At 45.0% G+C, this 13141-nt stretch overlaps 1 protein-coding gene across 1 annotated transcript in view; it reads left to right on the forward strand.

Annotated features, from left to right (window-relative positions):
* Window positions 1-3889, forward strand: part of SGPL1 (sphingosine-1-phosphate lyase 1) — a 62636-nt gene extending 58747 nt beyond the window's left edge. Inside the window, exons 13-14 of the mRNA XM_069753207.1 lie at window positions 91-211; window positions 406-3889. Coding sequence (XP_069609308.1) covers window positions 91-211; window positions 406-546 — 262 coding nt within the window. The 3' untranslated portion in view covers window positions 547-3889. The remainder of the gene's footprint in view (window positions 1-90; window positions 212-405) is intronic.
* The last annotated feature ends 9252 nt before the right edge of the window (window positions 3890-13141 follow it).

Here is a 13141-nt window from a genome sequence, read left to right on the forward strand (position 1 = left end):
GTAGATGATTGAGGGGACATGATTTGTGATGAAGGAATATGATGATGGAACGATGATCACTTCACCTACGTTCTTGTTTCTTGCCCTTAGTATCCACATTTGTCTGACATTGCTGCACACAAAACCTGGAGTAGCGCAGCTTTTTGTGAAGGACGTTCAAGAATCTTTGTCGGTGATAATGGAAGATCCAGGAGCCAAAGCCACTGGAGCGGTAACTTGATTTTATTTCCACTTTTTTATAATATATGAAGCATTTTTGGAGAATTTCTTTAGTGAATCGTTAGTCCTACAAGCAGTGGTGTAACTGGGTGGGTGGTCAGATCAGAGTGAGCTTGTTCTTTAGTATTGAAGCAGAATGAAATCTGAAAATGCAAATTTTTACTTTTTTTTTTTTTTTCTTTTAAGGGTGCAATATATGGGATGGCACAGACGATTCCTGATAGATCCCTGGTCACTGAAATTTCCAAAGCTTTCCTGGACTGTTTGTATCTCACAGAATTGCCACCTAGTGCCAAACAGATCAATGGCTCTCATGGACAGCACTAGGTATAACTCCTTCCCTTTAGGCGGTACTATTCCAAATGGTTCCACAGGGCAGCAGAATCTGAGACTGCTTTTTATTACTCTAGGGGACTTGTCTGTTTTTTTTTTTTCTACTTTTATGCCTAATGAGTAAGGTACTTATTGCCTAGAAATATTTTTTTCCTTTCCTACAGAATACTAAATCTAATTTTTGTGCCTCGTAAGATCTGAGAATTGTCAATAGGCTATAGAAGGTCTTCTGATCTGCTTACCCATATGTTCCTGTCTGCATATTGAAGTGTGACACATTGTGATGTCCAGACCCCATAATCCACAGAAAATGCAACGTAGAACTTCAAGAGAAAAACATGAGTTACTGCTAGAAAAGTAACTGGAAAGTCCAACGAGGTTTGCTCAGGGGTCACAATGGCCGAGCCATGGTTGACCGCACACTGATGGCATATCCTATGATTGTACCGCCAATGCCGATCCTGCGCTAAGCGGCATCAGCGCTGGGATAGAGCAGAGGGTAACCAATACCTGACAAGTGTCATGACCTTTCATAATGGTAATTCCAAGTAGAATTGTTGTAAATATAGACAAAATTGACAATTGCGCTACATCAGATTTGTTTTGCATCTTTTTTTTTTTTTTTTCCATCAAACGTGTTCTGCAGCGGTTAATGTTGATTGCGTCGTTTGGCATCCGTCGCAATGCGTCGTTTGGGGGAAAAAACGGATCCTGCAAATGTGCCTGCAGGATGCGTTTTTTCCCATAGACTTGTATTGCCGACGGATCGCGACATATGGCCATACTTCACGTCCGTCGTGCACTGGATGCGTCGTGTTTTGGCGGACCGTCTGCACACAAAAAAGCTCAATGTAACTTTTTTCGTGCGTCGCGTCCGCCATTTCCTACCGCGTGTGTGCGGACAGAACTCCACCCCCTCCTCCCCGGGACATAGAATGGGCAGCGGATGCGTTGAAAAACTGCATCCGCTGCCCACGTTGTGCCGAATTTGCACAACCTACGTCGGGCCGACGCTTTGCGACGGCCCCGTACCGACGCAAGTGTGAAAGTAGCCTTAAGTCCCGGAGGACCATATACATCATCGCATCTCTAAAAGAACCATTAGTGACGGGCAGAGGTAGCGGCCACACCGTGATCTGTGGGGGCCACAAAGCCCATTTGCCAGATAGACACCGCTATTATAAATGGCACATGGTAACTAGAGATGTACGGCAATGATGGAGCTTCTGCATTTGGGCCCAGGAATGTAAATGGCCCCAGCCCTCTGCATAATCCCGTCCTTTCTTTGACAGATTGGTCTTTCATCATTGTGGTGCATACAGATAATTATCTGTCAGGAAGAAGGCAATGTATTGGGCATATTTTTGGGGGGACAAGAGGAGTGCTGACAAAACCATTCATCTTTGAAACATTATCCTCAAGTATCCATTTAAGGCCACACATAATGTCAATCGGAGGAGTGTTATGGGGAAATCCGGTTCTTGCTCCAGCTGAGATTCACCATCTGTACAGCACAACCAGTAACTTTAAGGTTAATAAAGGAAACTTGTCCATAACTGTAGGGTTACCTTTTATATAAAGGGCATCTTAATCAGGAAGTGAAGATCAGAGGAAGACGCCGGAGCGGTCTACCTCGATTACACCACAGGGCATGCAATAAGAAGCCATCAATGGGTAATAGACAAGTGCACTTAGTTGGGTCTTTTCTTGTTGTTTTTTATATTACTAGTCAGTAGTGTGTGTGTGAAAATGCCTTTTGAATTGCTGTATTCTGAGAAGCTGTTTTAACATTTTCTATATTCTTCCCTGTGTCTGTAATCTCTCTGGAGACTGACCACAGAGTAACTATTTTCTCATTTCCATTCATTCAATGTGTGCAGTGTGGGGCATTTCTTCTAATGGTAAAACTTTTTTATATAGCTGGATGCAAAGGGAACTTGCCATGATGAACGTGGTACCTGACCTGCAGGCCGGATATGATAGAGTGGAGCAACTGATGAGATTGCTACACGTTATTGTGTCCTTCTAACTTGTATTTTATTTAGTGAAATCCCTGTGTTTGTATGCGTCGGAGTCCAGTAGGCGGCCCTACTCACTGACCGTTTTCCCTATAGGACTGTGCATTCTGAGACGGCTGACAATCACTTGTGGGACCGCCCACTGGACTTGTACATACAAACACCAAGGATTTCCATGAATAAAATGTTACCCTGAAGCTTTTGCAACAAACCTATATATACTAATGCTCAGTGTCTCTACAGATCTGACTGCGTGTATAATGGGACAGGTTCCTTTTTTTACATTTAGGGTATGTTCACACACAGCATAAATGCTGATGATTTTTCTATTTTGGATTCGATTTACAATCGGAAATTCCGCAACAGTAAAGCAAATATTCCAATAGTCCCCTCCATGTGAACATTCCCTTGGGCCCTTGCTGTTGTCTACCAAACAGGTTGCTGCCCTTATGTCATTTAAGAAGTCACAATGTTAATTTATGTTCAACTGTGACCTCTTTGCTCCAGTAGCACCTCCATTGCTTTTTGTAGGACTCCTTGTTAGTAATGGAAAGCAAAACGTTCTGGCTGCAGACAGGCACAAGCTCATGGGACAGATGTACGAAGAGGCCATGAACACTAGCCCTGGCCTGGCATTGTTCGCTGGCTATATGTACCCTATGGGGCATACACCCTACTCGCACTGTAATGAAGGCCATTCTTTCTGTTAGATCCTTTATCAAAAGGCAAAAAAGTGATTTTCAAAAGCACATTTTCTTGGGGGAAAGGGTGAAAAATGAGGGTGTGGCGGATTGGAATTAACATTTTAACTTGAAAGGGAGAAATCCACTTCCAAAGCCCATGTAAACCTGAAAAAGAGTATTTTTACTAGTAGTGAAAGTCTGTTTTATTTGTTTTTGTATTCTTTTTAATATATAAACCTCCAAGTAAACATCATATACTGCTAATGGCCGGGGTGTTACTGTCGGTAGCGTGGTGATATTGGCTTTGGGGTCAGACAACGTTTTCTATGGAGTATTGATAACACTGAATCATTCTTGGCCATTTCTAGTAATGTTATTACTAATTGTAACTTCAGTATATGCCGTTTTGCTTGTTTTTTTTCAGCAGTTTCGTTCTATGTTTATCTGTTTTTTTCCTGTCATCAGTCTGAGTATTAACAGGGTTTTCTCGCCTATACTGTCATTTAAAATGCCATAGATTTTTCTGTCCTAAATTAATATGTAGAAATTAGCTGAGCTAAATGTCAAGTGCCTTTTATCACCTTGTAGGTGGTTGATTAATTTTACTGTACCACGATAATAAAACTCTTAAATTTATTACTAAACATTGTCATCGTTTGTAAAATCCAAATGCTTATAAATTGAAAAACTCAAGTATCAGGTTTTGTCACGCCATCCTAGGCATATTGTGTGAAGGCAAAGAAAACCGCGAAATAAACGGTTCACACACCCACAGTAGCAACATTAAAAAGCCTTTATTGAGATGCAAATGCACATGAACAACATTAAAAACAAAAAACACACAAGACAAAGAAGTGCATCTTTAATGAGGTGCACAAAAACAGGCTGAAAAGAGGTCAAGTAACCAGAGATGAATTTTACAATATCATTCAAAATGAGGCTCAAATGAACGTACAAAGAACAAATATTGGACAATGCACGGAGTATCAATGAAAATCTACTGAGCTGGTATATCATTCATATTGCAAAACTATATATAAAAATTGATCATATACAAAAAATATATATTGATAATACACTGCTCAAAAAAATAAAGGGAACACTTAAACGGAATATAACTCCAAGTGAATCAAACTTCTGTGAAATCAAACTGTCCACTTAGGAAGCAACACTGTTGGACAATCAATTTCACATGCTGTTGTGCAAATGGAACAGACAACAGATGGAAATTATTGGCAATTATCAAGACACACTCAAAGGAGTGGTTCTGCAGGTGGGGACCACAGACCACATCTCGGTACCAATGCTTTCTGGCTGATGTTTTGGTCACTTTTGAATGTTGGTTGTGCTTTCACACTCGTGGTAGCACGAGACAGACTCTACAACCCACACAAGTGGCTCAGATAGTGCAGCTCATCCAGGATGGTACATCAATGCGAGCTGTGGCAAGAAGCTTTGCTGTGTCTGTCAGCGTAGTGTCCAGAGGCTGGAGGCGCTACCAGGAGACAGGCCAGTACACCAGGAGACATGGAGGGGGCAGTAGGAGGGCAACAACTCAGCAGCAGGACCGCTACCTCAACTTTTTTGCAAGGAAGAACAGGAGGAGCACTGTCAGAGCCCTGCAAAATGACCTCCAGCAGCCCACAAATGTGCATGTGTCTGCACAAATGGTTAGAAACTAACTCCATAAAGGATGGTCTGAGTACCCGACGTCAACAGATGGGGGTTGTGCTCACAGCCCAAAACCGTGCGATATGATTGGCATTTGCCACAGAACACCAGGATTGGCACATTCGCCACTGGCACCCTGTGCTCTTCACAGATGAAAGATTCACACTGAGCACATGTGACAGTCGGGAGACGCCGCGGAGAGCGATCTGCTGCCTGCAACATCCATCAGAATGACAGATTTGGCAGTGGGTCAGTAATGGTGTGGGGTGGCATTTCTTTGGAGGGCTGCACAGCCCTCCATGTGCTCGCTAGAGGTAGCCTGACTGCCATTAGGTACCGAGATGAGATCCTCAGACCCCTTGTGAGACCATATACTGGTGCCGCTGGCTCTGGGTTCCACCTAATGCAGGACAATGCTAGACCTCTTGTGGCTGGAGTGTCAGCAGTTGCTGCAAGATGAAGGCATTGAAGCTATGGACTGGCCCGCCCATTCCCCAGACCTAAATCCGATTGAACACATCTGGGACACCAACGTCAAGTTGAACCACAGACTTTCCAGGAGTTGGCGGATGCTTTAGTCCAGGTCTGGGAGGAAATCCCTCAGGAGACCATCCGCCGCCTCATCAGGAGCATGCCCAAGCGTTGTAGGGAGGTCATATAGGCACATGGAGGCCACACACACTACTGAGCATCATTTCCTTGTCTTGAGGCATTTCCACTGAACTTGGATCAGCCTGTAATTTGATTTTTCACTTTGATTTTGAGTATCATTCCAAATCCAGACCTCCGTAGAATATTCATTTTGATTAATGTTGATCATTTTTAGGTTTTTGTAATAAAGATTTACAACTGGAATATTCCATTCATTGATATCTTGGATGTGGTATTTTAGTGTTCCCTTTATTATTTTTTTTGAGCAGTGTATATGTAATAAATATATTAATAATAATAGTGTTGCACAAATACAAATGGTCAAATTAGAAAAAATTTACTAAGGATTAAATGCCAAATGCAGAGAAAATTCATCTCAAATAAGAAATCCACAACATGACCATTGTAGTAAAGGTAAGTAAAAGTGTTTAAAACATGATATAACCAAAATCCATACTTGCCTCACTGGATAGAAACCTACCTATATAAATTCAGCCTGGCATACACATCCCAACGCATATTGCTAGTGGGTCTAGCTTTCTCAGGGGAAATACTAGGCATACTGGCAATAATGTTCAGACAAACCTACTGAGCATTTGTTTTGGAGGTTTTTTTTTTCTCCTTCAAAGCAAGTCTACAAATAAGAACTTTATTCCATAGAGATATTAGGCTAAAGATCAACCGTGCTAACGACTAATCTGCCATGCTGGTACAGGCGTACTCAGACATGCATGGCTATGCTTGGCTGCATTTCATTTATTACATAAACTTGAAAGCGAGGACAGTAAAAAAAAAAAAAAGCATTAAAGATGTTGTCCACTATCTGGACAACTTCTCATATCCTCACTTGGTCCCGATAACATAATAAAGCCTATACTCGCCTTCCATGCCAGCCCTGTTCCCGCGGTGTTGGCACTCGCTCTCCCTGGGGCTCCCATGCAGTTGTTGTGACACGTGACTCCGGTGCCTCATCAGTGCTGGCATCACTGTCCCTGCCTTCAGACGATTTGAGCAGGAAGGGGAAGCCAGGGATCAATTGCAGCCTGGAATTCATCTTCATGTTGAAGACGTCCATTGGCAGGGACAGTGACTCCTCAAGTGTCACAACCGCATGGGAGCCCCGGGAAGAGAGTGCCAACACCGCGTGAATGGCGTCAGCATGGGAGAAATGAGTATAGGCTTTAGGGCTCCTCACTTTTGAGAAATACGTGCGGGTCTCGCATGTTAAAACCAAGCTCTGGCGCCGCCATTTCAGAGCGGAGTGTGCGGCTGCCTAGCAACACATGGAGCTGCACGCTTTGCTCTGGAGTGCCGGCGCTAGAGCTTGGTTTTAACATGCGAGACTCAGCCGTATTTCTCACAAGTGAGAAGGAGCCCTTACTATGTTATCAGTGCCAAACTTTTCGATCAAGTAGGGGTTGTCCTAGTAGTGGACAACCCTTTTAAAGCATTTTTTTTTTTTTTATAACCACTGAAGTGGTGCTTTAAAGTACAATTCACAGATTCATAAAAGGGGAATTGTTAGTGCTTGGAAATGCAAACAATTTTGCAATTTACTGATTATTAAACTTTAATTGATGTCAACATTTGTTTACAGCTGGTTGAATTGGAAACGGGCCCCTGCTGCTACACCTCAGATCATACTCTGAGCTTATAAGCTCCTTTCTATTGAGCACTGTTTTAACCCCTTCAAGTCGCGGCCCTTTTTCATTTTTGCCTGTTTGTTTTTCGCTTCCCTCGTTCCCAGAGCCATAACTTTTTTATTTTTCCGTCAATATGGTCATGTGAGGGCTTATTTTTTGCGGGACAAGTTGTACTTTTGAACGACACCATTGGTTTTACCATGTCTTTTACTAGAAAACGGGAAAAAAATTCCAAGTGCGGTGAAATTGCAAAAAAAGTGCAATCCCACACTTGTTTTTTGTTTGGCTTTTTTGCTAGGTTCACTAAATGCTAAAACTGACCTGCCATTATCATTCTCCAGGTCATTACGAGTTCATAGACACCTAACATGACTAGGTTATTTTTTATCTAAGTGGTGAAAAAAAATTCCAAACTTTGCTTAAAAAAAAAAAAAAAAAAAGGGCCATTTTCCGATACCCGTAGCGTCTCCATTTTTCGTGATCTGGGGTCGGGTGAGGGCTTATTTTTTGCGTTCCGAGCTGATGTTTTTAATGATACCATTTTTGCGCAGATACGTTCTTTTGATCGCCCGTTATTGCATTTTAATGCAATGTCGCGGCGACCAAAAAAACGTAATTCTGGTGTTTCGGATTTTTTTCTCGCTACGCCGTTTAGCGATCAGGTTAATGCTTTTTTTTAAATTGATAGATCGGGCGATTCTGAACACGGCGATACCAAATACGTGTAGGTTTTTTTTTTTTTTTATTGTTTTATTTAGGATGGGGCGAAAGGGGGGTGATTTAAACTTTTATATTTTTTATATTTTTTTCATATTTTTAAAAACATTTTTTTTTTTACTTGTGCCATGCTTCAATAGCCTCCATGGGAGGCTAGAAGCTGGCATAGCCTGATCGGCTCTGCTACATAGCAGAGATCATCAGATCGCTGCTATGTAGCAGAAATGCAGGTGTGCTGTGAGCGCCGACCACAGGAGGGCGCTCACAGCAGACCTGCATCAGTAACCATAGAGGTCTCAAGGACCTCTATGGTTACCTTCCTGATGCATCGCCGACCCCCGATCATGTGACGGGGGTCGGCGATGACGTCATATCCGGCCGCCCGGCCGGATGCGGTAGTTAAATGCCGCTGTCTGTGTTTGACAGCGGCATTTAACAGGTTAATAGCGGCGGGTGAATAGCGATTTCACCCGCCGCTATTGCGCGCACATGTCAGCTGTACAAAACAGCTGACATGTCGCGACTTTGATGTGGGCTCACCGCCGGAGCCCACATCAAAGGGGGATTCACGGCATGCGCAGTAGATGTACGGCGCATGTCGTGAAGGGGTTAAAGCAGGCTGGGTTTGCTGTAGCCGCTGTTTCCTCTTAATCCCAGCCATCTTCAGCGTAGTGCTTACTAACTAGACCGTGCGGTGGTCAGTCTCCTAGAAGTGATCTGTAAACAAAAGTTAGGGTACCGTCTCACAGTGGCACTTTGGTCGCTACGATGGCACGATCCGTGACGTTCCAACGATATACTTACGATCTCGCTGTCTCTTATACGCTCCTGCGATCAGGGACCCCGCTGAGAATCGTACGTCGTAGCAGATCGTTTGAAACTTTCTTTTCCCTTCCCCCATGACGGCACACCTGAGAGAGGATCCGCCCAGCCAGGACAGGAACCCCTACTGAAAATAAAAGGGCGGTACCTCTCGGTCGCTTCAGTTGGGTTTCCTGTCCTGACAGGGACCCTCGTGCTGAACACGGCGGTGATTCCACTTACCCAGGTCCCGTCCCGGCGTGGAAGAAACAGGCAGCGTCTGTGCATAGGGTTCGGGAGTCTGGATGCGCCGTCCGCAGGTCCCCCGGGTCTCTGCGTCCGAGCGGGCGTTGTTGCAGCACGGTCGGATATCCTGGGTCCTTCCGTGGCTGCCACGCCGCCCTCCTCCCTCTGCCGGCATCCAGGTGCGGTGGCCGCTTCCGGGTCGCCCGTCTGACGTCACGCGCAAGGCACGCTGGGAATGGGCGTGCCCGTGTGACGTCGGGGGCGGGCGCCGGATCCAAGATGGCGGCGCCCATGAAGAAACGCCGGCCGGTGGAATAAGGTCTCCGGCGGCGCGGCAGAGGGGAGGGGCCACTATTGGGCACCGGAGGAGGCGGGGAGTGCAGTGGTCCCCCATAAAAGGGTGCCTGACCACAGAAGACGCGCTCATGTCCATAAACTTCAATATGGAAGTAGGACAACAAGAGCAGCAGCCGCCGCCATCACAGCAGCAGCAGCGCCAGGAGCTCTCATCAGATGCTTTGCCGAGCCACCAGCACAGGAGCAGTCGCTCAAGTGGTAGAAGTGGCAGCCGTCCTGTTCGGCAAGATTCTTCAGCGTCCAGGAAGGACACTACACGTGCATCTGTCCAGCCTCCAAAATCGGTACCCTTGACTGTCGGCGGTGGTGAGTGATCTACGTGAATGTTGACCTTATGGTAACAGGGTCCATTTTTTCTGTTTGATCACTAGGGGTCGAGGAAATCTAGCGGCAAAACAAAGAACCGTGAATGTGCCCTTTGTAAAGTTCCGCTTGCAGTTCAGTGGCAGAAAGACCTCTGCGCTGACTGCATTAATAGAACTATTCAGGAAGAGACCCCTAATTTTGCCTCTAGCCTTAAAACCATAATTCAGGCAGAGATAAAAGACTCCCTAAAACTGGCCCTCAAAAAAGCGGGGAGGAAAAGCCGTAAGGTGCCTACGGATTCGGAGGCCTCTCAGAAATCATTCCAGTCTCCCTCTACCTCTTCCGCCTCTATCCAGTCCTCAGATTCCTCCTCAGATAGTGATACGGGGGGGCGTCCATGTTTCCCGACTGAGGATGTAGAAAAATTAGTTAAAGCGGTCAGGACTGCTATGGGTCTTAAAGAGGAAAAGACGCCTAGATCAATTGAGGATGTCATGTTTAGCGGTCTAGAAGAGAAAAGAAAACGAACATTTCCGGTCAATGCAAAAATCAAAGCATTGATTGAAAAAGAAGGGAAGAAACCCGAAAAAATGGGTACCCTACCTTCTTCATCAAAAAGGAGATATCCCTTTGAAGAAAAAGATTCTGAATCCTGGGAAAAAATCCCTAAGATTGACGGTGCGGTAGCCAAATCTTTGAAAAAGTCATCCCTTCCGTTGGAAGATTCAGGGGTCCTAAAAGATCCACTAGACAAGAAAGCGGATGGCTTCTTGAAACACATCTGGGAAGCCGCGGCAGGGGGCTTGAAACCAGCTATAGCTGGAACGTGTACAGCTCGCGCCCTTATGGTCTGGTTACAGCAAATTGAAGACCAGCTAAGAAATAAAGTTCCTAGGAATGATATTCTGGCAAACATATCCCTAGTTCAAGGGGCAGCAGCCTTCTTGGCAGATTCTTCCGTGGATTCTGCGAAATTAATGGCTAGGGCAGCTGGCCTGTCCAACGCGGCCAGGAGGGCCTTATGGCTTAAAGGGTGTCCGGGAGATTTGCCATCAAAACATAAGCTTTGCTCCATCCCATGTGACGGTCAACTCCTCTTTGGGAAGAAGTTAGAAGAGATATTGGAACAGGCAGGAGACAAAAAGAAAGCCTTTCCAACCTTCCCTAAAGATCCTAAAAAACCTTTTTTTCGGAGGAGATTTAACAGAGGCCGACCTCCGGGAGATAGGAGAAATTGGGATTTCAAAAATAAAAGGAGAACGGGCTATATGTTCAAAGGGCCCTCTACCTCAGCAAAAAAGTCCCCCCAATGACATTACATCAGAGGTTGGAGGAAGACTCTCCCTCTTCTATCCTGCCTGGATAAACATCGCCCCGAGCACCTGGGTTCTGAATATTATAAAAGACGGCCTAAAAATAAAATTTATCCGTCCACCCAGTCACAATTTTATAATGACTCCTCGGAGGAAAGTCCAGCAGGAACAGTTAGTTCTAGAAACAGAAGTCCTTGTTCTAATTCAAAAAAATGTTTTGCAAGAAGTCCCGGTTCAGGAAGTAGGAAGGGGGTTTTACTCCCCCCTCTTTCTGATACAAAAACCCGATGGCTCTTGGAGAACCATAATCAACCTAAGAAAACTCAACCACTCGATAGACAACCACTCCTTCAAGATGGAGTCCATCAATACAACTACAAAGCTTCTGTTCCCTCACTGCTTCATGGCAGTAATAGACTTGAAGGACGCATATTATCATGTTCCAATACATCGCGGATACTGGAGATACTTGAGTGGCACTCTACATACAAGACCAAGTGAAACATTACCAATATACAGCCCTTCCATTCGGCCTATCCACAGCTCCCAGGGTTTTTACCAAGGTGATGGCAGAGGTAATGTCATACCTCCGTTCCCGAAATGTCGTCATCGTCCCATACTTAGACGATTTTCTGGTGATAGGGAAGACAGAGGCCGATTGCTCCCATCAGATAACGGTTGTGATAGCAACTCTAATAGAGCTGGGTTGGATGATAAATGTTCCCAAATCGAAGTTGGTCCCAGTGAAGATACAGTCCTTCCTAGGTTTAATACTAGATTCAGAACGTCAACTCTGCCTCCTTCCGGAGAACAAAGTAGCCAAAATAATCAACTTGACCACTGCAGCAATACACCAACCCGAGATGACCCTGAGAAAAGCAATGTCCCTACTAGGCTCGTTAACATCTTGCATTCCGGCTGTAGGGTGGGCACAATTCCACCTGAGACAACTACAGTGGGAAGTTCTGTCAGCTCAAAGACTGTTAAAAGGTCGTTTGGAAGGAAATCTATGTCTTCATCAGGATGTAAGAGATTCCTTAGTTTGGTGGACCATAAAGGAACATCTCACTATGGGAGTCCAGTGGCAGAAACCGGTCGAAGACGTCATCACGACCGATGCAAGCGGGTCAGGTTGGGGAGCTCACTTGAGATCCCATTCAGTTCAAGGAACTTGGTCCTCCCAAGAAAGGAGCTCTGGCTCAAACGTGAAAGAACTATGGGCAGTAGAAAAATCCTTGAAACATTTTTTTCCCCTACTCCAGGGGCGCCATGCTCGAATCATGACGGACAATCGAACAGTAGTGGCCTACATCAATCACCAGGGGGGGACGAGGTCTTGGAACCTTATGAAGGTGTCAAACTTACTATTCCATTGGGCAGAAAAACACCTATCTTCCCTAACAGCACTACACATAAGAGGTGTAGAAAACTCACGAGCAGATTTTCTGAGTCGCAGAATTCTGAGACAAGGGGAATGGTCCCTGAATCTCGGGGTATTCCAACAAATAATACAGACCTGGGGTACACCAGAGATAGACTTATTTGCTACCTCACACAACAAGAAAGTGAAAAAATTCTGCTCACTGAACCCAAAGGAACATCCTTTCGCGGTAGATGCTCTACTAATACCGTGGAAATTCTCTCTGGCTTACGCATTTCCCCCGATAGTGTTGATTCCAGCAGTAGTCCGGAAAATCAGGGAAGACCGAGCGAAAATAATACTCATAGCTCCATTCTGGCCAAGAAGACCTTGGTTCTCCCTTCTAAGGCAGATGTCGTTAACAGACCCATGGATTCTGCCAGATGTACCGGACCTGTTAACCCAGGGACCAGTGACCCACTCTCAGGTGAAGGGCTTCCATCTGGCAGCCTGGAATTTGAGAGGGCACTACTAAGTCGCCAAGGATTCTCTCCGGGCTTAATCTCCACCTTGTTAAAAAGCAGAAAGCCTATAACATCCAGAATCTACGGTAGGACCTGGAAGAAATTTTTAAACTTCTTGGGTGAACCGTTAGGGGATGTAGCTCCAGTGGGTCCCATCCTAGAATTTCTACAAACAGGTTTGCAATTAGGATTAGCAACTAGCACCCTTAAGGTACAAGTTTCAGCCTTAGGGGCCCTATATAATTGCAACCTAGCATCTAATAGGTGGGTTTCACGATTTATAAAATCCTGTGGCAGGT

This window comes from Ranitomeya imitator, chromosome 2 (genome assembly GCF_032444005.1).
Source record: "Ranitomeya imitator isolate aRanImi1 chromosome 2, aRanImi1.pri, whole genome shotgun sequence".
NCBI lineage: Eukaryota > Metazoa > Chordata > Amphibia > Anura > Dendrobatidae > Ranitomeya > Ranitomeya imitator.